This window comes from Balaenoptera ricei, chromosome 19 (genome assembly GCF_028023285.1).
Source record: "Balaenoptera ricei isolate mBalRic1 chromosome 19, mBalRic1.hap2, whole genome shotgun sequence".
Classification (NCBI taxonomy): domain Eukaryota; kingdom Metazoa; phylum Chordata; class Mammalia; order Artiodactyla; family Balaenopteridae; genus Balaenoptera; species Balaenoptera ricei.
This window is the reverse complement of record NC_082657.1, coordinates 35,756,034-35,779,668: the sequence shown is the minus strand read 5'-3', so window position 1 is coordinate 35,779,668 and position 23,635 is coordinate 35,756,034. Positions and strand designations below refer to the sequence as shown.

Genomic DNA, 23,635 nt, shown 5'->3' with positions numbered 1-23,635 from the left:
AAAAAACTTGTATATGCAAATGGAGGTCACCAGGACAAATGACAACACTGAGTTGATGAGGGACGGGGTTATTTAGATGAGGGAGGTTTGTCTTGGGTTTCTTTATTTTAAGGTAATTATTGTAATAAAATTACAACAATAGGGCTTCCCTGGTGGCGCAGTGGTTGAGAATCTGCCTGCCAATGCAGGGGACAAGGGTTCGAGCCCTGGTCTGGGAAGATCCCACATGCCGTGGAGCAACTGGGCCCGTGAGCCACAACTACTGAGCCTGCGCGTCTGGAGCCTGTGCTCCGCAACAAGAGAGGCCGCGATAGTGAGAGGCCCGCGCACCGTGATGAAGAGTGGCCCCCACTTGCCGCAACTAGAGAAAGCCCTCGCACAGAAACGAAGACCCAATACAGCCAATAAATAAATAAATAAATAAATAAATAAAAATCAACCCTATTTAAAAAAAAAAATTACAACAATGATGAGGGAAGGAAAGTCTGACCAACCACTTTGCAGATGACAAAGCTGAGGCCTGAGCGGTTAAAGCCATTTGCCCAAAGTTACCCAGCTTGTTGGAGGCTGAGCCAGGACTCCTGATTCTAAGCCCAGTCTCCGGTCACAGACCCAGGTGTTCTGGGGTGAGCTGGTAAGCCGGGCTGGGGGATGCCCTGAGGAGGAGCCTTCAGAATGACAGGCTCCAGCCACAGAGACAGGCCCAGCTGGATGCCAGGGTGGGGCTCCAGAGGTGGAGGGGGGCAGACTGGGGCTCCCAGGTGTCCTGAGTTGAGCCGATGGGGAGATGAAGCCCCGGGCCTGGCACGGCCCCTCTCAGTGGGAGGGACGAGGTGCCTGAAGCTGGGGCCATTGGGAGGCAAGGAGCCTTCCACCAATGGGTTAGGGAACTCCCATGGGGTAGGGCTACGGGGTCTGGCAGGAAGGGACCAGGAGGGACCCACCTGGTCTCTAACCAGGACACCCCACCCCAGGTCACCGGGCAGGTGCCCACGTTGTGCCCTTGGGGCTGTGTCTTCCGTACTTACTTGACTTCCAGAGGCCCCGGGCACTTCTCCAGAGTCTCACAGAGGCGGGAGAGGCTCAGGGGCTCCAGCTGACATTCCCTGAGGCTGAAAAGGGGCAGCGGGCAGGGCGAGGGGGTCAGGGAGGGCTCAGGGTCCGTGTCCAGCCCCAAGGGCTCTCCGCTTCTCCCAGCAACTCCCCTCCCCAACCTGCAGGCCGCCAGCCCCTGCAGTGCCAACAGGGCACACTCTCCACCCCTCACAGCCCCCAGTCCCCCTGCTCCGACAGAAACAGTCAAGGCCCCCTGAGGGCCCAGCTGCCCTCGTCCAGTCCCAAGTCCTCCCCACTGCCCCTGCCTACATCCAGGCCATCGCTGTCACTCGCCTGGGCCACTTGAACACCCCCTGGGCTCCCCCTCTTGCTACCCTGCAATCCTCCACCCTGCCAGCGTCTTATCTTTAACAAATACAAATCTGGCCAGCCTCTCCTGTGCTGAAAACCCTCTGTGGCTCCCCATTATCCTTAGGCTAAAAGCAAAACGCCTTTCCCATGTCTTCACTCGCCTCCACTCTCCCCGTATAATAAGCTCTAGCCACACAGAAATGCTTCCCCAGAGCCAAGGCTTCACTCCCCTGGGCCTCTGCACGAGCTGTCCCGCCTGCCTGGGATCCCGCCCACGCCGTCCCCAGAGAACCCTGTTCAGGCCCCAGCTAACGTGTCTCTCTTCTTAGGTGAGGAAATCAAGCCCCAGAGAGGGGAGGAGCCCAGCCAGGGTCTCGCAGCCCCTCATGGCAGAGCTGGGAAGTCTTCGGAGAAAACAATACAGAATCTTCTCTACAGGGAACGCTGGAGCCAGCAGCCCCGTCACCAGCCCTCACACTTGCCCGTCTTTCTTCCCCCTTCTCTCAAACTCTCTTTCCCCTCTCTCCCAACCCCCAGGCTCTCCACTCCCTCACCCCTTACCCCATTGTGGTTACCCCTAAATGAGAAGTGGGTAAGATGGTACCAGAAGCTCCTGGAGATGAGGCGCTGACCGAACCCCAAGAACTGGACTCCAGCTTGGAACCCTGGCAAAGATCCAGCAGCCAGCAGATCCCTAGGAGTGGGGAAATCATTTTGAAAGGAAAGTTCAAAGCATCCACATTGGAAGACTAGACTCATTAGTCGGGGCTGGAAGGGGCCCTCGGGACAGTCAAGCCCCTCCCTGTACGGATGGGGCAACTGAGGCCCAGGGAAGGGAAGCCAGAGTGAGGACGCCAGCAGCTTATACCCGTCCGGATGGGCAGCACCTGAGCAGGTCGAGGGGAGCTAGGACAGAGCCCTCCTCTTTCTGACCACTGCTGTAGGTATCATCCACCTCTCTGTGCCTCAATTCTTTTGGCTTCAAGAACCCAGAGAGTTCCCAGAAATGGAGACCCTAGCTCGGCAAGCAATATCACCCCGGCTTCAGGCAGCCCACCTGCTACGGCAGTGTTTTTCTCTAACACATTAGCTGGAAATGCACTCTGCCCAGCTGGCCCCGCTTTAGGAGCCCTGTGCTTTATGCCCATGTGAGACCAGGGTGCCGGGCTCCACTAGGGGGCAGCCGGGAACACCTGCGGAGAAATAACTTGTTTACTGCAAAGATGTGGAAACTTTTTCAGAGCACCAACGGTTCTTGGCTTCTCTAATGTGATACTCAGAGTGTGAAAGGGCAGGGATTCGTATGAAGTCAGGACGCTGCAAAGTGCTGCAAAGGTCCTCAGTGGCAGAAACACAGCGGTTCCCCTCTACCCTCCCACACATCCGCTCTCCTAACACCTGCTCTGCTGCAGCATCTCCCGTCAGCCCCTCCCTCCCATGTGCATTCCTTAGAAAAGATTGAAAGCAGCTGATTACTGTAAATTTATATGGGGGAGGGGGTTACAGAAGTGATTAATTCCAGCCTGCCAGACCTGGGCTAACAGCATGGGCCCACGGGTTGGGGGCACCTATAGGAAATGGGGACCAGAGAGAGAGAGGGGAGGCCCCCCAACCTCAGAGCTTTCTCTCCTTACCTGTCTCTTCCATCACCTCTCAGGATGACGCGTTGGCTCTCAGACCTGCAGGCAGAGAGGAGGCGGCAGCCTGAGAAAGGGCCAAGGGCCCCCTTCCGAGGCAGCAGCAAGAGACCAGACAGGCTGGGTCAAGGAAGACCTGGATGGTGGCCTGTTTTCTCAGCAAATAGGACAGTAAATATACATACAAAGCACACCACCGATATGATTTCCTTTGATTCTCACAATAAAATTGTGAGGTAAGGAAGTGTTTTGTTTTTTAACATCCTTATTGGAGTATAATTGCTTTACAATGGTGTGTTAGTTCCCGCTGTATAACAAAGTGAATCAGCTATATGTATACATGCATCCCCATATCTCCTCCCTCTTGCGTCTCCCTCCCGCCCTTCCTCTCCCACCCCTCTAGGTGGTCACAAAGCACCGAGCTGATCTCCCTGTGCTATGCAGCTGCTTCCCACTAGCTGTTTTACATTTGGTAGTGTGTATATGTCCATGCCACTCTCTCACTTCGTCCCAGCTTACCCTTCCCCGTCCCCGTGTCCTCAAGTCCATTCTCTACATCTGCGTCTTTATTCCTGTCCTGCCCCTAGGCTCTTCAGGACTTTTTTTTTTTTTTAAGATTCCATATATATGTGTTAGCATACGGTATTTGTTTTTCTCTTTCTGACTTACTTCACTCTGTATGACAGACTCTAGGTCCATCCACCTCACTACAAATAACTCAATTTCATTTCTTTTTATGGCTGAGTACTATTCCATTGTATATATGTGCCACATCTTCTTTATCCATTCATCTGTCGATGGACACTTAGGTTGCTTCCATGTCCTGGCTATTGTAAATAGAGCTGCAATGAACATTGTGGTACAGGACTCTTTTTGAATTATGGTTTTCTCAGGGTATATGCCCAGTAGTGGGATTGCTGGGTCATATGGTAGTTCTATTTTTAGTTTTTTAAGGAACTTCCATACTGTTCTCCATAGTGGCTGTATCAATTTACATTGCCACCAACAGTGCAAGAGGGTTCCCTTTTCTCCACACCCTCTCCAGCACTTATTGTTCGTAGATTTTTTGATGATGGCCATTCTGACCAGTGTGAGGTGATACCTCATTGTAGTTTTGATGTGCATTTATCTAATAATTAGTGATGTTGAGCATTCTTTCATACGTTTGTTGGCAATCTGTATATCTTCTTTGGAGAAATGTCTATTTAGGTCTTCTGCCCATTTTTGGATTGGGTTGTTTGTTTTTTTGATATTGAGCTGCTTGTAAATTTTGGAGGTTAATCCTTTGTCAGTTGCTTCGTTTGCAAATATTTTCTCCCATTCTGAGGGTTGTCTTTTCGTCTTGTTTATGGTTTTCAGGAAGTGTTCTTACCCCTGCTTCACAGATGAGGAAACTGAGGTATCAAGAGATGCAGTGACCTGCTCAAAGCGGCACAGCAGGTAAGTGGTAAGCCTGTATTTGAACCTGGTCTGTCTGCTACCGTAACAAACATTCTTGGAAGGGGGAGGGGAGGAATAGATGGACTTCACCTGAAACCATGGATGATCTGCTTTGCCTTCCCCGGGGCCGCTTGGCTAGGTGCCTTCCCTTCTACACTCTCATCAGCTCCAGAGACCTCACAATTCAGGCGGGTCCCTGAGAACTCAAGCTCCCACCAGGGAGCTCCCAGTTTCCTTAAAAGTCCCCCAGAACAATCCAGAGAGTAAGTACGGGAGAGTCGATGGATTGTGCCCCGTGGTGACTTTGGAGAAATTTGAGTGTCCCTGGAGCTATATTTCACTCATTCGTCTATTCATTCATTTCACAGACACGCATTGCATGTTCACTGGACCTGGTATCATACCAGGGCCCTGAGGATGCTATATCGTGAATGGGACAGATGAGGGGCAGAGTGGGGTCCCAGGGACACGCTCACCTGAAGTCCAAGTGCAAAAGCCACGGCAGAGTAGAGAAGCACTGGGTCAAACTGAACACAGCATCCAGGGACAAACCGTTCTCACTGAGGCTGGAGAATCAGAGGGACGATGCTGACAGAGGTCACTCAGGACTCAAAAACACCCTCTTTGTGGTCAGAGCACAGGGCAGGGGAGGGCTGTCCCTCCCTGTTCCAGATGATGGAACACACTGAACCCCGGATGGTCAGAGCACCTCTGCCAACTCCCCATTGCACAGATGGGGAAACTGAGGTCCAGAGAGCAGCAAGGTCTTGCCCAAGATTATGAGACATGTTGGTGACAGAGCTGAGATTGGAACTCAGTGGTTCCCTCTGCCTATGAGCCAGACATGTGCCTCAGTTTCCCCACCTGATCAAGGAGGGGCAGTGCCCAGTGCAAAGTGAAAATGTGGGGCCTCTTGTTCAAGGAGCAGGGACAGAGCTTTCCCTTTCTTTCGTGGTCAGTCTGTCCTGGTGGTTTATATTTGCCACTTAATGCTGCACTCCTCGGGCACTGGGAGACTGGCAGGCGAGTGCAGACCTCACAGGCTGGGATCACACCAGGCATTCTCAGTATTGAGAAGGTCACGGGGGATTTGCCCGAAAGCTCCAATTTGCATAAAATTTGCCTGCAATGGCAGCGAGGCCTTCCCCCACCCCCACCCCCCGCAGGCCCTGAACGGGAACAGAGGCAACCTCCTCTGGTCCCAGCTTCCCAGCGAAAGGCGGCCTGAGCAGGCAGTGCCCACAGGCCACAGCACTGGTTACAGCGAAAACCATAGCCACCGCCTCCAGAGTTTCTGTGTTAACTGACTGGGAACCAGGGGCTCAGAGAAGGTGATGTAATTTGTCCAGGGACACTGGGAACCTAGGGTCTGTGACCAGGTTCTTGAGGCCAGGAAGCCTCTCCCTTGGGCCCAGAAGAGCCAGGGAGGAGGAGGAGGGGGCATGTGAGCCAGGAACTCAGGGACCTTTAAGGGCCTAGAAACTCTGGTTGGCTGCAGGCAAAGTCTGGGGGTTCACGGCCTCCTTCCAGGGCCTCCCTCCCGTAGCGAACATCTCCCCCTTCTCTGCCAGGTGCTCAGGGCTCTCAAGTCTCCCCGGACACCCTTCCTGGGTGTCTTCGTCTTCTCTAGTCCAAACCCTCCCTGCCTACCTGGCCAGGGCCCCCCCCCCCCCCCGCCCCGGTCAAACGGCCCCTCCCCGCCCCCCAGGGCCAGAATGGCTGACAGCTGTTATATTAATCAGGTAATACTTCCCAGCCCTGCCTGCCTGGGCCTCCCAGAGAGCCTGCGCAGAGACAGGGAGACAGGTTTGAGAAATGAAGGCCTAACTCAGAAGCTGGATCGTTGAGTCACAGAAACCAGCATCTATATTAGTGAGCAACGCGGTAGTAACTACCCTGTCCTGGGCACTTGCCACGCGTCAGGGACGGGCCTGGGTGGCTGACGTGAATTGTCTGATGTAACCTTCACGATAACCCCGGGAGGGAGTGAGATGGGACACAGAATATCCCCCACCCTGTCATCTCCATCCCCCCCTTCCCACACACCTCCTCTCATCCCGATGAGATCAAACCTCAGAGGCTTTGCCCACAGGGCTACTCACTTCAAGGACTGCAGAGCGCCCAGCCCCGGAAGCAGCTGAGCCAGCAGGGCCGCACCTTTGTCCCCGAGAGCATTGCCTGATAAGCTGGGAGGGGCAAGGGCGGAGGACAGGTGAGCGGAGGGCGGAGGGTGGAGACAGCAGGAGCTCGCCCTCCACCCCAGTCACTCAGCTTCTCCTGAAACTGGGATACGGTCCTGGGCTGCCAGGCCGGATCTCAGCACATGGCACGGGGTCAGCTGGGGTCTCCCAGCATGTGGATGTGGGATCTTAGTTCCCCTATCAGGGATCCAACCCGCGCCCCCAGCATTGGAAGCGTGGAGTCTTAACCACTGGACCCCCAGGGAAGTCCCTCCCCTTGGGTTCTTATCCTCAGGTTTGTGACCCCTGAGGGGTTAGGCTTGGGCTTCAGAGAGTGTCAAATATGGGGGAACCTGTATTTTAGGGGGAAGAGTCACAACTTTCACCAGGTTCTCTAAGGGGTTCCTGATTGCAGCGGGGAAAGAATAGATGACCCTAAATCTTAAAACACAGAACAAAACGCAACACACTAACACCTACCCACTAATGGGCCCCACCACCCGCCTTCCAGCAACCACTCACTCGAGGTGACAGAGGCAGCAACTTCCTCCCAGTGCTTTGCAGAGGTGCTCTAGGTGCTGGGCTTGCAGGGCACAGTGTGTCAGCCTAGGGAGGGTAGGACCACAGCCCTGTAGCGCCTGCCCCGCTCAACAGAGGCGAGCGGGGCCCCCCACCCCCAGATACACAGGCAGAGAGGCTTGTGGAAAGGGGACTGGGACGCATTGGGCACCCGGACAGGCAAAGAGGGACCGACACACAGCACACGTGAGATGTCACATGGGCAGAGAAGAGCCAGAGAGAGTCAGAGACACAGAGAGAGACCAAGATGGAGAGACACCGAGATAAGAGAGGGAGGGAAGGAGACAGACACAGAAAGAGACTGAGAGGGAAATTGAGTGCCAGAGGAGGACAGACAGACAGGGAGGGGGATTCAGATGGACACAGAATCAGAGAGGAGGCTGGAAGAGTTGTGATGGGAGCCCTGGGGGGGGGCCGAGCTGAGTCCCCAGGCCTAGGCCGCAGGATCGGGAACGAAGGGGCCGCATGCTCCCCATTTTCTCTGTCCAGAGTTCCCACAAGCCCTCAACTACTGGAGGTCAGGGGAGCTAAGGGGGGTGGGAACCGTGGGCAGGGAAGGTGACTGGGGGTCTGCCATGTGAGCCCCTTCTGGGGTGGGCTGGGCAGGGGAGACGGGAGGCAGGAAAACCAGGACATGACAGCAGGTCGTGTCCTCCGGGGAGCACCTGGCACTGAGGACCCGGGGACAGGCTCTGTGCCCAGGAAGCGGGGAGGCGGGAACCATGCTCGGGGCCTGCAGGCCATCACGGTACCTGATCCTTGGGGCACACAGGGGCGGATCATAGGGCGTCTGGAAGGTAAGGCTGTCAGGAAACGCAGCCCTGGAGGGACACACACCAAGGCCATGCTGAGCAGACACCTCATCCACTGCCTCACACTCCAGCCTTAGCCTCACTTCCCACCATTCAATCCCTATATGAGACCTGGGGACAGTCAGACCTTGGTTCCAGCTGGGCTTCTCGGCTTCCTGGCTGTGTGACCTGGGACAAATCACTTAGCCTGGTACTGGGAGAACATAGGTGAATTGCCTTAGTTTGCTGCTTGGTGCATAGTAAGTGCTCAGTTAACCTTGGCTCTTAGGATCATTAATCTCATCACCAGCAGTGCCTTCAAAGATGTCAGCCTCAGCTGCAAGCGAGTCTTCTAAAGCTCAGACCCTACAGAAGAGATTGTAGGTGCACACTGAGGAGCAAAGAGCTGAGTCTCTGCTCAGGTGCTGGCCTGGGGCAATCCAGGAAGGAACCCTGGTGGAGGCAAACACCCTCTAAAGGGTCCTTGTGCCAAAGGGAGCCAGAAGTTCTGACCAGAATCAGAGCTACAGGCCAGGCTATCCTCTGGGTTTAGGCTGAAGGGCCTCCATCTCCCACGCGTAGCTCTCTGGCTACCCGACCCCTGCCCCAGTCTGCCGTCTGCATCTGGCATCCCAGGGCCCTCTTCAGGTACCACTTGGGAAATGGGGAGGCAGTTTGTCCTCTGAGCCTCCCCTCGGGGCTTCATCCCCAGCCAAGCCTGCTGGCTTCTTGTGCCTTCGTGAATTTGTCAAGGCCCCCGGCTGTTGAGTTACACTGTCCAGCTGTGGTGGTCAAGGAGGGGACAGTCCTGGCCCTACCTTTTCTGGGTCACCTCCTGCTCCTCCGGCTCTGGGGCAAACTTGAGGACCACAGTTTTGTGCAGCAGGCTGCAGAGAGGAGGGGAGAGAGGAGGCAGCTGCGGGGGGGCCCAGCTGCTGCTGCGTCATATTTTTAGCCTGGCCTCCAGGGACCTCTAAGGTGCCATCCCCCTGCCTCTAGCTGCGGCGCTTCCTCTGACTTTGCCCTGATGTCTTCTCTCGCCTGAGGGTACTCACCCCTGTGTGGTGAGGCCACTGCCAGGTCGGGACAGACACAGAGTCCAGAACATCCCTAACCTCGCCTTTCCAAGTGAATGTTATATATATATTTCCTATGACAAAAGTTATTCTTCTTCCCTCTGGAGAACTTAGAAAATATAGTAAAATAAGAAGAAAATAAAGAAAAATCACCCACAATCTCTTCCACATATCAATTATCACTGATGATAACATGTGAAGTGGGTCCTTCAAGTCTTCTGTCTTCTTAATGCAGTTAATATTCTTTCCTTTTCTTTCTTCAAAGATGGGATTAAATTTACGGATTCCCTTTTAAAAATTAATATTTCAAAGGACAGATGAAGCAAGGGTTACATGATGTTGATAATTATTGGTGGGAGCTGGGGAGTTCATTATACCATTCTCTCTAGCTTTCAGTTTGATTGAAAAGCTTTATAATAAAAATGAGGAATTAAAAAAAAAGTTTTTTTAAGTTTTTGTTTTTGTTTTTTTTAGCCACACCGCGTGGCTTGTGGGATCTGATTGAACCTGGGCCACGGCAGTGAAAGCACCGAGTCCTAACCACTGGACCACCAGGGAATTCCCCCTGATGAATTAAAATTTTTATGTTTACTTAATATGCCAGAGTCATCCCTCCACACTAAAGCTGCAGCTATATCATGGTTCCATCAGTTCTCTCTGGAGGCAACTTAGTTTACTTAACTAATATCACTAACATCTTACTGTTAAAGATTTAAATTATTTTCATTTTTTTCCTATTATAATCAATACTGAGGTGAACATCCCGCAGGTCAAAGTGTTTGCACAGTCACGGTGATTTCTTCATTATAAATTCCTAGAAGTGAATGCAGTGTCATTTGGAACGCCCTAGGGGCCTTTACTGAATCATTATATACAGTGAACCAAGGCCCCTAGTACCACCTCGTGGGTGAATCTGGTCTCCCTTTCCTCCTTTAAGGGGTGTTGAAAGCAGGAGAGCCCCTATGGGTGGGGACTGTGTTGACATTAATTAGCATCTGTCCTCAGCTGCCCAGACTGAATGCGGAGACTTACAGAAATAAGGTTGGGCCCTGTCTGAGGTCGGGTTCCCTTAGAAGCACAGTCACTTGGTCACTGTGTACATGATGTACTGAGGGCCTGATCTCAGGAGAAACCAGTAAGGGACCGAGGGAAGCAGAACAGGGCAGGTCCTCAGCCTGATCCCACAGGGAGCATGAATGTAAAACAGAAGAGCCAAATCTGACTACCTGTTGGATCTGTTTCTTTTACTTTAACCTTTGCTTCCCGTTGCTTTTGTTCGCCAAAAGGATACTGTCTGTACATAATGGCCTGCCTTGGAGAACCCTGCTCCTCTGCCTGAATGTTAAACCAAAGTGCCTTTGTTCAGGGAAGCATCCTGACCCCGCCCACCTGTGGCCGGCTGCAGGAAAGAAGAAATTAACACATCCCCTCCCCAAGGCTGGCCATTCCAGGGGATATTTGCAAAACTTATGGCCTTTTTACTTCCTCATCTCCTCCCCTTCTCTGTTCTATAAAAGAAACTGGCACCCAAACCGCGATAAGATGGTTTCTCGGAGACCCTAGTCTGCCATCTTCTCCGTCTGCCGGCTTTCCGAATAAAGTCGCCTTCCATGCCTCAGCACCTCGTCTCCAATTCATTGGCCTGTCGTGCGGCGCGCAGAGCGAGCTTGGACTTGGTAACGTCAATAGCACTAAAAGTTTGTCCCACCGGAGGTAAGGGGGCCAGAGGGTTGTACCTCTGCCTCTGTCATTGGCCACTCCTGGTTGGGAGGATAAGGGGGTGTGTAACCTCCCAGGCATCCCTGGCTCTTATCGGCCCAGGGCATTTCTCTGGAGGAGGTCTAAGCTGTGCGCAGCCAACACCCACAGCAGCTGGGAACGGGCGCCCAGCTGTAAAGGGGCTCTGGGCAGGGCACTAGCAGCATCTTCTACAGGTCTCACAGGCCTGGGGCCAGAAAGAATCCCAAGGACTTAGAGAGAATGACAGGAGAGCCCAAGAGCTCCACGCTAGAGGTGAGAGTGGGTGATGGTGGTCCACTGGGAGTCCCTACCTGACGTGGAACTCTGCCAGCGTCCGGCACGTGCTCACCGCACTCAGCACACGGCACACCCCGGCCAGAGAAAGCCCATTGCTGCTGAGGCTGCGGAGAGGAGGAGGGAGACGGCCATTAGCGGGCGGCTGGAGTCCCCAGCCCCACACAGCTCCAGCCGCCTCCTCCTGGCTCAGCAGCTGGCTGGCTGTCACTCGTGGAATGTCCTGGGTCCTTAACCAGGGGGGGTCTCAAAGGGTGAGCCATGAGGCATATGACCTCCTGCCCCACACAGAGAATAAAGTTCTCCATCTGGAGCAGTAGGAGCTGACTCGCTGTTTTTGCTTCTCTGATCCTCAGTTTTCTGCTCTGAAAAATAACCACCATTTAAATCCCATTTTACCAATGGGGAACCTGAGGCCAAGAGATATGAAGCTACCTTCCCAGGGTCACAAAGCTACTGAGTGACAGAGCCAGGGTCTAAGTGCAAAGCCAAGACTCCAAATCACTGATACCCTAACCTCAACACTCCCCCACTCCCACTCCCACTTGACGCTAAGACCCCAACACATCCCACCCCCCCCAAATAGCACCCCTAGCCCACACCATGCTATACCACAGCACGCCCAATAGCCTACTATCCTTTCTTCTCATTCCACCACCACAACGACCCACCCCTTCACCCCAAAACCATATCCCACTGCACCACTTCCCACTCCAACAGCCCAGCACCCATCCACCCAATACCCTAGCGCTGCCCCAGTGCAACTCTGCACCCCGCCCCACCCGGGGCTGTTGTCAGGACAAACTGGAATACAAGCTACTGATGTACAGTGAACACGTTCTACATGTTCAAGGGATTTTAATAACTGGAACAAAGTGGCTCATGCCAGAGGCAAAGGCAAGGCATGGTTGAACCACTCCAACTACGCTGGAGTTGGGGGAAAAAGCAGAGCTGGTCGGTGGAGCAGCCCTGTTTCTGGTGACTGTGGGCACGGGGACCAGGGGTGGCAGGGACCAGCTGGGGCTCTCCTGGGCCCTCCCTGGTAGCCGACAGTGGGGTGGGCCACTCACTCCAGCTTCCCGGCGATGTGCAGCTGGGGTGCAGCCTCTGCCATCAGTTGACAGCCTTCATCTTCCAGCCGGTTCCCTGAGAGGCTGAGACAGAGGGGTCTGATGTCCTGTGCTGCCCCTCAACCCTCAGCGTTCACACAGGCAAAGCATCCCTCCAACAAATGAGACTCAATTATAATGAACATTGAAAGATTGCGTACCACATGCCTGGCACTGTCCTGGATGCTTTTACAATTACTGGATATTTAATCCTCATAACAACCCTACGAAGTAGGCACTATTATTATCCTCATTTTACTGATGAGTTAACCGATGGTTAAAACACTTGCTCAAAGTTGGGCCTGGGATTTGAACTCCGGCAGCCTGACTTCAAGACCCCATCCTCAATTGTTTCTTTATGCTGCAACCTACATAATGACTTCTTGTGATGAGCTCCACGCTTATAGGGAAATCTGATCTAGTCTGGGGACCAGGAAAGGCTTGCCTGATGTTTGAGCTACTTGCTAGAAAAACTAGGAGTTCATTAGGTAAGGGGTGGGAGAGAGATGGGGGAAGGGTGTTCCTGGCAGTAGGAACAGTACAGTCAAAGATCCCATGGCATAGCATATTAGAGGACTTGAAAAAGAGCCGGTATGTCTGCATTCAAGATGGAGTGGGAGGGTGGGGTCAGATGGGGCTTGTGGGGTTGGGGGCACGGTTCTGGATCACACAGGATTTTAGGATTTGGGTTTATCCTGAGCACTGGGAAGGGGGCAGGCAGTAAAAGGCAGTTCACTGCCAGGTGGAGGCGGCCAGGGTGGAAGCAGGGAGCCTAGTGCGGAGGTTTCCAAGTGAAAGATGAGAGTGCTCTGGACTAGGGAGGTGGATGAAGAGGATGCAGAAAAGAGAACTTTTTTTTTTCTTTTTGCAGCGCTGCACAGCATGTAGGATCTTAGTCCCAAACCATGCGGGGTCTTAGTTCCCTGACCAGGGATCGAACCCATGTCCCCTCCAGTGGAAGGGCAGAGTCTTAACCACTGGACTGCCAGGGAAGTCCCCAAGAGAACAGTTTTGAGAACTATATAGGGGGTAGGTCGACTCAGGATGACTGGCTATAGGAGGAGGGCAAGGGAGCTGAGAGGCGTCTGGTCTGTGTGACCAGCTGGGTGACGGGGCACACCTGCAGGTGAGAAAACTGGGGGAGGGACAGGCTTGGTGGTGGCGAGGTGGGTGGAAGTATGTGAGTTGGGTAAACACCACCTTCTAATCCTGTCTTGGTTCTCCCCATGGGACAAGGTCGAGGCTCAAGCTTTGGTCATCAAGGCAGCCCTCACCCCGTCCATCTCGCCCTAGGGTGGGGCCACTCAAAATACATGATGGCATTCCATCACCCCACCTTCATGCCCATTTGATTTCCTGGGATGATCGTGGCAGGGGTCCCTTCCCGGTGACATGACAGGACCTCCACCAATCCCCAAACCCCACTCTCAAAGGCTCTGCTCAGGAGCTGGACATCATGGGAATTTCTCCAGTCCAAAAAGAGAAGGTCATCTCATGCTACTCTGGGAGGAAGACAGGGTGAGGGGACCCTGAGGGCTGTGGGCTGGAAGATAAGACCTACGTGTGATGAGGGTTCTGCTTCGCAGATCTCAGTGAGGATGAGGCCAGGAGCCAGACTGTCTGAGCCTGAACCCTGGCCTAGACTCTTCCTAGCCTTGTGACCTTGAGCAAATTTACCTTTCCGTGGCTTAATTTCCTCCAGTATAAAATGCACATAGTAACAGTACTTACATCATAGAGATATAAGGATTAAATGAGAGGATGTATGTAAAAGCACCTGGGACAGGACGGGTGTTAAATAATGGTAGCTGTTAGGATGATCTGATTCCCCCAAATTCTTAATGAAGCAGCATGCCCTTCCCCACACCGTCCACCCAAAGCTGAGGCCTTGCCTACGCTGCCCTGCCCTCCCTTTCTGTCTCCTGTCCCAGCGCTCCCCATGATACTCACTCCACTTCATCCAGGTGTGGACCTTCCCGGAGCTGGGCTATGAGTACTTCCACATCACGGACCCCGAGCTGACACTTCTGGAGCCTGCGGCGGGGGTAGGAATGAGAGGCTCAAGGTAAGAAGCTACACTATGCCTCCTGTAGCTCTGAGTGCAGCTACCAGGAAGGAGCTGGAGGAGCCAGGAGGCCGGCAGGCCTGGGTCTAATCTTGGCCTTGTTTTTCAGTAGCTTGGTGACCTGGGATAAGGCAACTAACCTATCTGAGACTCAGTTTTCTCCTCTATCAAATGGGACTAATAATGTGTACTTTGCAGGGTTTTCAAAAGAATCACAATGAGGTAATGGATATAAAATACTACAGTGCCAAGCACAAAGCAAGGGCCCATTAAATTACAGCTATTACTGTTGTTATGACAAGTGCTCCTTGTTCAGGCCGGGATGGGTTACTCATGTCCTTTCCCCGCTCCACATCTGCTTTTCCCTTTATCTTCCCTGCCCCTGCCATGCCTCCTCTGGGTAGGAACCCTCCCCCCATATCATATCCCTCCCCTCAAAGCAATGGATCCCATCCCACTGAGGTACCTGAGTGCCAGGCTTCTCCTCTGAGCCTCTTTCCTCTGGTTGGCATTTCCCTGTAGGTCTGGGTCTCTGGCAAGAACAAATCCAACAGTGGCCTGGGCTCAGGAGTCCAGGGCCTGATGGACCAAACCTCTTCCCTTGGTTTCTAGGAACTGAAGACCCTATAGCATGACCCACAGTGAATGAATAACAAAGATGGTTGCCTGAAGGTACTAAAGGTGCTTCAGCGAAGCAGCAGGGAAAAAGGTTTAAGGTCAGTTGGGACCTTTATTCAAATTCTGGCTCTGCCATATATAGCTGTATGGCCTTGGGTAAGTCACTTCACCCATCTGAGCCCCAGTTTTCTCTTTTCTAAAGTGGGATGACAACATCCAACACATAGAGTGATGGAAGGATTGAATGAGACGATGTATGGTCAAGTGCCCAGCATAGGCACAAAGTGCAAGCTTAGTGAAAAGAAGCTGCTATTGTCTAAGATGCCACAGTCTCCATTTGTAGATGTACCATCTGTGATTCAGAAGTCCAGGAGCATGGCCTGCATGTGGGTGCAGGCTGTGGGAAGCCGAGGCACCGCCAAGTGTTCTCTCCAACTGGGCCAGGGGAGGACTGGGGCTGCAGGGATGCTAGAACATCATGGATTTCCATAGACTTCTAGATCAGTGCTGTCCAAAAGAACTCTCTGCAGTGATGGAAATGTTTTCTATTTGTTCCATCCACTATGGGAGCCGCTAGCCACCTGTGGCCATTGAGCACTTGAAATGTGGCTAAAGTGGCTGATGAACTGAAATGTTCATTTTATTTAATTTTAATTAATATAAAATTAAATAGCCACATGGGCTAGTAGCTACCGTATTGGGCATCATAGTTCTATGCAGTCAGAGGGTAAAAAGACATTGGTCCTCCCAGATCCCTGTATGGGTGAGGAAATTGAGGCTCAGAGCAGGGAAAGGACTTGCATGAGGACATACAACTTCATGTGTCTCTGAGTCTCACAGGGAGGGGTGTGAGGGAAACACAGAAAGTTCTTTCATGGGAAGGCAACTTCCCTCTTTCTGCCCAGTAAGGACTGGCCAAACTGGAATCCATTCACAGCTGGAACAGCTAGCGCTTGAATGGCAACTGGATGCCAGCAGTGCTCTAGGCACTTTAAATGTGTTAATTCATTTAATTCTCAGAACAAGTCTAAGATGTTGGTACCATAATTGCCTTCCTCCTTTTTTAATTGGAAGAGTTTTCCCTGCATAGTATCGCCAGTCTCACCATATCTTCATGTCCTCCCTAAGGGTCTGATTCACTCTGAGACTTCTGATGATGCCCGCTCATCACAGGAGCTGGATGTGGTCCAGAGACACTAGAGGAAGCTAAGTCCTTGGCCAACTCTGAGAAGTCAGTCATTTCCCAGGGGAAAGAAAAATCCCCGCATTCCAGCTCTTCCTAAGCTCTTTTTGCCACTTTTCCCCACAACTACCTAAGCCCAGACTGCTTCTCAGAATGAGCCCAAACCCACCCCATCCCTAGCTTCTTACCCTTGTAGCTCTGTAGCCGTCTCTGTGGGTGGGGAGACAAGGAAGATGAGGTCCGCCTTCCTGCAGGGTCAGACACTGAGCCGTGAAACCAGTACATCACCCCCTACCTGTGCACCCTGTGTTGCCCCAAACATCCAGAGAAAGCTGATTTTGTAATCGACAGAGAAACAACAGAACTGGCAAAAGTGCTCAATATCAGACATGTAAAATTGTGACTATGTCGTTGCTAGATGAATCCTGAGCGTTTTAAAAAGTCAGGAAAACAATTTTTGCTACAAAAATTATAAAAGTTAGGAATGCTGAGAGTTTTTATAGGAGCCACAGTGTTGGGATTAAGAAGCATGACACGTCATCTACCCCGTGACCCGAACTGGCTAGTTCAGCACCACGGAGAGCGACATGGGACTCAGGATTCCTTCCACTCTGCCTATTGTTCCTAGATTTGTTGATTCATTCCCTCAGCCACCCATCCATCCGTCTATCCATTTATCTTTCCACTCATTCACTGTTTATTGAGTACGAGGTGCCAGGCCTGAGGTAGGCTCTGGAGATACTGATGTGAGTAAAACAGACTCATGCATGCACACGTAGGTCTTACAGACCAGTGGCCTCCTCCTTTTCCCATCCCCACTTTCTCCTCCCCTTTTCTCAAGACCCTGAAGGCCAGGACCCCACTCCTGCTCACCTGACCTGCAGCATCCTGACGGTAGGGCACGTGACCGCCACATTCGTCAAGGAGAGTAGGGTTGACGCGGAGACATTGCTGAGGCTCAGCCTGCATGATTGTGGCAAAGGTGTCAGGAGTGAATCCCCCATCCCATCCACCCCAGACTCTCTTTGCTCTCCAAGGGAGGAGGGGGAGGTGACTCAGGCGGGGGTGGTGGAAAGACAGCTTACTCAAGCTTCCGGAGCCGCGGCAGGCAAGGGAGCACCTCCACGACGTTCAGCACCTCCCAGTCCTTGAGTTGGTTATCCCGAAAGCTGCAGGGAGACCGAGGCCCAGTCCCTCAGCCCTGGGGTTGGGAGACTTGGGAGCCCCAGGTGGCAGGTGACAGGCATGGCCATCCTCATGCAGGAGACACAAGATAGGGGCCCACGAGAAGTTCGTGGTATCCAGCAGGCCCAGCTAGGAGGAAAGGCCCTCTGATGGCCTCACTTCCATCCCAGTTCAGTCCCTCTGGGAGAGTTTCTGCCTGGTGGCCCAAGGGATCCAGATGATGGACTGTGAAGGCCTCATGAGGTGGGATGAGGGGACCCAGCGCCCTGCTCTCTAGGCTCTGTCTGGGATGTGCCTGAGGCCTGAGTTCAGCAGGGCCTCTTGGTTCCCAGGTGATGAGCAGACTGGGATGCAGGAGAAGCTGCTTTCAGCCTCATCTCTGGCCCTGATTCACCCAAAGCCCTAGGCCAAGCACTTTCCTTTCTGACCTCACATTCCCCACCTGTCAAATGGGGTCCACCAACAGCCCTGCCTGGGTTCCTAGCTAGAGGGACAAAACAGCTGAAGAGTATAAGGGTGCCTCTGTGTGTAATCACTTGGTCAGGACAAAGGATCAGAAATAGTGAACTTGTTGACATTTACTTTTCTTTCTTAATTATTGAGAGTGACCTTAATCTTTTTTTTTTTTAATAAATTTATTTATTTATTTATTTAGGCTGTGTTGGGTCTTTCTTGCTGTGCACGGGCTTTCTCTAGTTGCGGTGAGCGGGGGCTTCTCATTGCGGTGGCTTCTCTTGTTGCGGAGCACGGGCTCTAGGAGCACAGGCTTCAGTAGTTGTGGCACGCAGGCTCCGTAGTTGTGGCTCACAGGATCTAGAATGTAGGCTCAGTAGTTGTGGTGCACGGGCTTAGTTGCTCCGCGGCATGTGGGATCTTCCCGGACCAGGGCTCGAACCCGTGTCACCCGCATTGGCAGGCGGATTCTTAACCACTGCGCCACCAGGGAAGTCCGTGAGTGACCTTAATCTTTTCCCCCATCACCCAGAGTAATCATGAACAAAGACACCCAGCAGAGGGAACAGAGCAGAGCTCTGGACCAGCTAATGCTCCACTCAACAATCAGTGCACCCTAGTGCTGGGCTGCATCTGCTTGGATGAAAGAGTGTCTTTTCTAAATCTCATAAAGGTGCCATATTAGGTAGCAGTGGTCCTGCCAGAGAGCTGCTGAGGAGGATCCCTGGTCCCACCCTTCTCAGGCCACTCATCACAGACATAGGGCAGGAGTATATTCATACATACGTGCTTAGATGTGTATGTGGATCTAAGTGTGCAGGCATGTGCGTGCTGCACATGTGCATGTATGTGTGGCATATACTTAAGTGAGCAGGCAAGTGCAAGTGTGTGTGCACATATGTGCATGAATGTGGATGTATGTGTGTGTTTCATGCCTTTATGTGTACCCACACAGCACCTGCCTACACAATGCCATCCCTTCTCTCAGGGTCACAGAAAGAAGGGAGGGACCCTCAAAACTCAAGCTCCTTCAAGATGTCCCAAAATATTAGCACTTCTCTGGGGTCTCTGGGAGCATTGTGTTTGGATCCAGTCCCACCCAGTTCTTGGACTGATGCCTCTCCTCTCTGGGTCTCACTGAAAAAGTAGTGGCCAGACCCTAATGCAATATACAGGACCCAGTCCAGTCTCAAGGGGGGGCCCTGGGACCTGGACAGTGAATCCTCCCCTCAGCCAGCGAGCCCTCCTGGAGATCACTCACCTGATCTCTTCCAGCTGTGGACAGAGGGGCAAAGCCTGCACCAGGTGGCTGATGCCTTGAGCAGTGATCTTACTTCCTGCTAACCTATAGGGTAAGCAAAGATAGTGGGAAGAATGGGGATGGGAAAGGGGATAGACCAGGAATCTGCCCTGTGTAGGGTTGAGGGGCGGGAGGAGAGTTCCAAGCATCGCCGGCTGAGGATCCATCTTGGTTCCAAGCCCTGACTCACCCCAGCTTCTTCAGGCTCCCCATTGTCGGCAAGCTCCTGGAGAGGGCTTCGGCAAAGGCGTCCCCACACTTCCTGCTCTTAAAGCTGCCACAGGAAGAGGTGAAGTGGCAGAAGATCAATGGTGGGCAGGACTTAGAGTTCATCATCCATTCCCTCCTCTGAGAGATGGAATTTAATCCAGTAATGGCAATAGTAGTAGTTGTTGCTGTAATTATTGTAGTAGTAACAAATACATATCATGGCAGACAGTGCTAATCGTCTACCAAAACCCATTCTCCACTGTAGCTATAACTGGGAACATGGTTTCCCAGCCAGAGGTGGTGTTTCCCAGCCTCCCCTGCAGCTCAGTGTGACCATACGACTCCGACTGTGTTGTCACCCCTGGAATGTGAGTGGAAAGGATGTGCTCTATTTCCAGGACTGAGCTGTAACACATTGGGCATGTCTAATCCGTGTTCTCTCTTTACTTTCCCCCAAGCCAGAGCACAGATGTGTCTGTGACCCAGCTTTGACCATGCAGATCAAGATGCCCAAGGAGATGATGCTGCAACCATGGAAGGGACCTGGGTCTCTTCATGGCCATGTGGAGCTGAGCCATCCCACTGACCTGGACCACTTACCTCTGAGTCTTCCATAAGAGTGAAAAAAAAAACACAATAAAAACAACTACATTATTGAATCCACCGTCTATGTGGGGGAGGGATTCTTTGTTATTGCAGCCTAAACTTTTCTCTAGCTACTACCCATATCGAGCCTCTACTCTGTGCCAGGAACTGTGCCACGAAGTGTTTTTCATGCATTATTTCATCTCATTCTCCCAACAACCCTGTGAAGTAGGTATTACTACTGATTCGTTTTAGGGATAAAGAAACTCAGGCTGAGAGGTTAAATACCCTGTCCAAAGCAAAGAGGCTCTAATAGCACAGCCTGGGTCAGATGCTCCAGACCATGACTGAGAGAAAGAGAGGGAAAGACTGAATCCAGAAACCATGACTAGAGGAGATCTAACTGGACCCCAGAGTTCCTGGAGAGGCAAGGAGCTTCCTCACTGTGTCACAGGCTAAGGGGCAGTAAGGAGGGACCTTTCTGTTCTGATATTCAAGATTCTTCCTCAGTCTTCCTCAGCAGGGTTCTGCCGAGACTGGCTGGCCTCCGCTCTCCCGAAAGTCCAGCTCTCTCCCAGGGATGTTCCCAGGTCCTCCCCAGAGCTCCCCTGTCCTTACTCTCACCTGAGATTCTCTACCTGCCCACAGCCGGCCAGGGCTTCGGGGCAGCGGGGCTCCAGGGGGCAGCCCTCAAAATCCAGGTGGATGGGGGCATCCCTGTGCCCTAGGATGTTGGTCAGGGCGGCCAGGTCGGCGTAGGTCAGCAGGAAGTTGTGGAAGGGCATTTGATGGGGGAGGCTCTGGGCTGTGAAGCCAGCCAGCTCAGGCGCCTGTGTCTCACCCACACAGTGACACAGTTCTACAACCTTTGGTCCCGTGAGCCTGCGGGTGGCCAACTTCCTCAGTGCCTGCACCACTGCTGCCTGCTTGGTACCCACCCAGGCCTCGTCCTGCTGTGCCAGGAGGCTGAGGAAGGGGCGGCAGGCACAGGATGCCAGGCCAGCCAGAAAGGTGGGAAGGTGGTCTAAGAGGCCCAGTCTAGCTTTGGTTCGCTGCACCCAGCGAGAAGTGAGGGTGACGTGTTGGGAGAGTGTATCTTTGTCCACCTGGGGGCTGGCCATCAGGTGCAGGGCAGCAAAAAACTCCTGCAGGCTGAGGTGGGTGAAGGCATAGCCTGTCTCCTGGTGCCCGGGTCCCGTGCACACACAGAAGGAGGTCATCAGGCCGAGGGCAGCCCCGAAGGCCATCACGGGTGGAGGGATGTCACCTGCAGAGAAGATGACCTTCCCTGTCTCCAGGCCCCTCAGGGCCACCTCCCCGAGGCCCAGCAGGGACTCGGCAGGCAGGAACCCTCGGGGGCTGAGGGTTAGCACCATCTGCACGTAGTTCTGGGTCATGGTGGGCAGGAGGGCCGCAGACTGGCCCGGAGAGCTGCCCGGGAGCAGACGGTAGAGGCAGAGGCAGGCGACTCGGCACAGAGCGGGCACGGCGCACATGCTCCAGAGACGTCTGTTTGTCCGCAGCTCTGCTACGGCTGCCTCCTGGGATGGCTGGTCGCTGAAGAAGCGGCTCACGTACTCCTCCACCCGCGGTCCGTCAAAGCCCCACATGTGGACCGTGGCCGCCTCGGTGGGCAGGCAGGCGGGCAGCTTCCCTGGACGGGAGGTGGCCATTACCCAGCAGCCAGGCAGGAGGGTCCCACGGCAGAGGCGGGAGAAGAGGGTGAGGGCTGATGCTGGGTCCTCAGGGCCTGCAGTCTCCTTGCTGGAGCAGGGGTGGAAGACCTCGTCCAGCCCATCAAAGATGAGCAGGATTCCGTTAGCATTCTCCTCCAGGTACTGGAAGACAGCCTCGGGGCCAGCCTCAGGCCTCAGGTACAGATCAAAGAGGAGCTGGGGGAGCGTCAAGAAACCCGTGATCAGGTTGAGCTGGCGGAATTCGAAAAGGAACAGGGCCTGGAAGCGGTCCAGCTGACCATCAGCCCACTTCTGGCAGAGCCAGTGGGCCAGCGTGGTCTTGCCCATGCCCGCCTTCCCCAGAAGCACCGTCACTCTCGGGCCCCTGTTGGCCTTGGTATTGAAGAGGTCCCGAATGTTCACGTCGGTGCCATCTTCTGCCTTGGGGTCCCCTGTAATGGCCCCCTCCTGAGTGTCGAAGGGTGCTGAGGCCCGGCTCCATTGCAAGATTGGAGGGATGTAGGCTTGGGGGAAGGCAAGCGGCTGCCCTGGTCCGGGGGTCCTGTCGGCATAGCGCTGCTGGGCAGAAGTCCTAAGCAGCTGGAGGTACCTCTTGGCCAGCTCTGCAGGGGACAGGAAGATTGCATGAGAGCGGGGGGCCTCCCCGCGCCGCTCACCACAGTATCGGGTTGTTGGGAGCCTGTAGCCTTGGCCGTGTACGTATGGGGGTGGGGGGTGGCAAGAGCACACAGGTACTCTTGTGCCCCCCAAATTCCTAGAATTAATTGGTTCTACAGAAGCATAGACTCTGGCGGCCATTTACACAGGGAAGGAGGAATGGGGAAGTGTGGACCACGGCTCTATTTGTTTTGCAACAATGTAAGTGGTGTAAAGTTTTCAGTGAGATGGGGGAGGGGAAAGGGGGCACTTCCTTTGCAATATCAAATTGGAACAAGCTTTTACTGTGAGATCTAAGTAAGCTGCCTGCGGCCCCCATGCCCACAGTATTTCAGTTGTGCGATGCCCAGGATGAGCACGAGCACCCTGTGGGCCCAGACACCGAACAATCAGAACTGCGGAAGCTGGTCAATAGTCAATACCTACATTGCCGGCTGTTGACTTTAATTGCTGGGTCATTTGGGAGCTCTTGGGTGGCCCAGGGGAGGGCCCGGGGCCACTGTTGGGGGACACTGGATACCCCTGCTGGGGGGGCGCCTGACATAGTGTCCTATTCTATACAGATATGAATCCTCTGACCAGCTGTGAATCCTCTGGCTATGCCCCATGGGGCTGGGTTTCCCAGCTGGTGGGACAACCGGTGGAGAATGACAGAAGTTTCTGTCCCAGCCTGACCGGTCCTCAGCAGCCCCCATGTCTTCCCAGGGGCCCTCAAGGCTTCTTTCTGCCTTGCTATCCAGCTCAGCCCTAAACTGGCCAATGGGAGCCCAGTTCTGAGGTCATGCTGGTCACATCCCTGGAGCTCCCTCAACCCTGAGTGCGTGGGAGTATCCCCGGAAAAGCCTGGATGGTGAAGCTGCGACCTGCTGGGATGCTTTGAGCTCCTTCAGCTGAGCCATCTCTGGAGAAGCCCCGCTGTGGCCCACTGGGCAAGGTGCTTCCTTGCCAGACCTAGCTCTCTCCTCTGCCCACCCAGGACCTCCTCTTCTTCCCTCCTGGGAGCTTGAAAGACAAGAGTCAGGGGGCCCATGACTGGAAGCCTGTTATCAGGGGACAGAGTCCAGGATCTGTGTCCTTGCCCCAAGGCAATCCAACCCAGTGTTCGGGTCCCTCCCCACCTTGGTACCCACCTTGCTGCTGCTTCTTGCACTGCTTTGGGCGAGGTGAGGACCCACAGCTCTGGTGAGGCCGCTTGAGGCCTGGAAAGAATGAAGGAAGGAGTAAGGGGTGAGGTTTGGGGGCCTGGGCGGAGGGGGTAGCCGGCACCTTCAGGGAGCTCCATTCCACAGACAGGCAGCAGCCGGACAAGTATATCCACACTCAGGGACTGAGTGAAGGCAGCAGCAGGCAAAGGCTGCATCAGCATCAGCTCCTGTTTGCAGAGGGGTCCCAGGCCCAAGTGAGAGGGCTGCAGGCTCTGGGCCTGGGG

At 53.7% G+C, this 23,635-nt stretch overlaps 1 protein-coding gene across 8 annotated transcripts in view; it reads right to left on the bottom strand.

The window, feature by feature from the left end:
- Nucleotides 1-23,635, bottom strand: part of NLRC5 (NLR family CARD domain containing 5) — a 90,114-nt gene that overhangs the window by 28,825 nt on the left and 37,654 nt on the right. For 7 of the 8 annotated variants that reach the window (XM_059905827.1, XM_059905822.1, XM_059905823.1 and 4 more), the window contains 19 exons: nucleotides 23,337-23,405; nucleotides 20,477-22,151; nucleotides 19,248-19,331; nucleotides 19,019-19,102; nucleotides 17,205-17,288; nucleotides 16,993-17,082; nucleotides 16,308-16,367; nucleotides 14,785-14,850; nucleotides 14,204-14,287; nucleotides 12,215-12,298; nucleotides 11,162-11,251; nucleotides 8,853-8,921; nucleotides 7,996-8,064; nucleotides 7,187-7,270; nucleotides 6,587-6,670; nucleotides 4,961-5,050; nucleotides 3,042-3,086; nucleotides 2,012-2,101; nucleotides 1,029-1,112 (listed from right to left, as the gene is read on the bottom strand). In XM_059905827.1, coding sequence (XP_059761810.1) covers nucleotides 1,029-1,112; nucleotides 2,012-2,101; nucleotides 3,042-3,086; nucleotides 4,961-5,050; nucleotides 6,587-6,670; nucleotides 7,187-7,270; nucleotides 7,996-8,064; nucleotides 8,853-8,921; nucleotides 11,162-11,251; nucleotides 12,215-12,298; nucleotides 14,204-14,287; nucleotides 14,785-14,850; nucleotides 16,308-16,367; nucleotides 16,993-17,082; nucleotides 17,205-17,288; nucleotides 19,019-19,102; nucleotides 19,248-19,331; nucleotides 20,477-22,151; nucleotides 23,337-23,405 — 3,085 coding nt within the window. The remainder of the gene's footprint in view (nucleotides 1-1,028; nucleotides 1,113-2,011; nucleotides 2,102-3,041; nucleotides 3,087-4,960; nucleotides 5,051-6,586; nucleotides 6,671-7,186; nucleotides 7,271-7,995; nucleotides 8,065-8,852; nucleotides 8,922-11,161; nucleotides 11,252-12,214; nucleotides 12,299-14,203; nucleotides 14,288-14,784; nucleotides 14,851-16,307; nucleotides 16,368-16,992; nucleotides 17,083-17,204; nucleotides 17,289-19,018; nucleotides 19,103-19,247; nucleotides 19,332-20,476; nucleotides 22,152-23,336; nucleotides 23,406-23,635) is intronic. The other variant, XM_059905828.1, reaches the window with a different exon arrangement.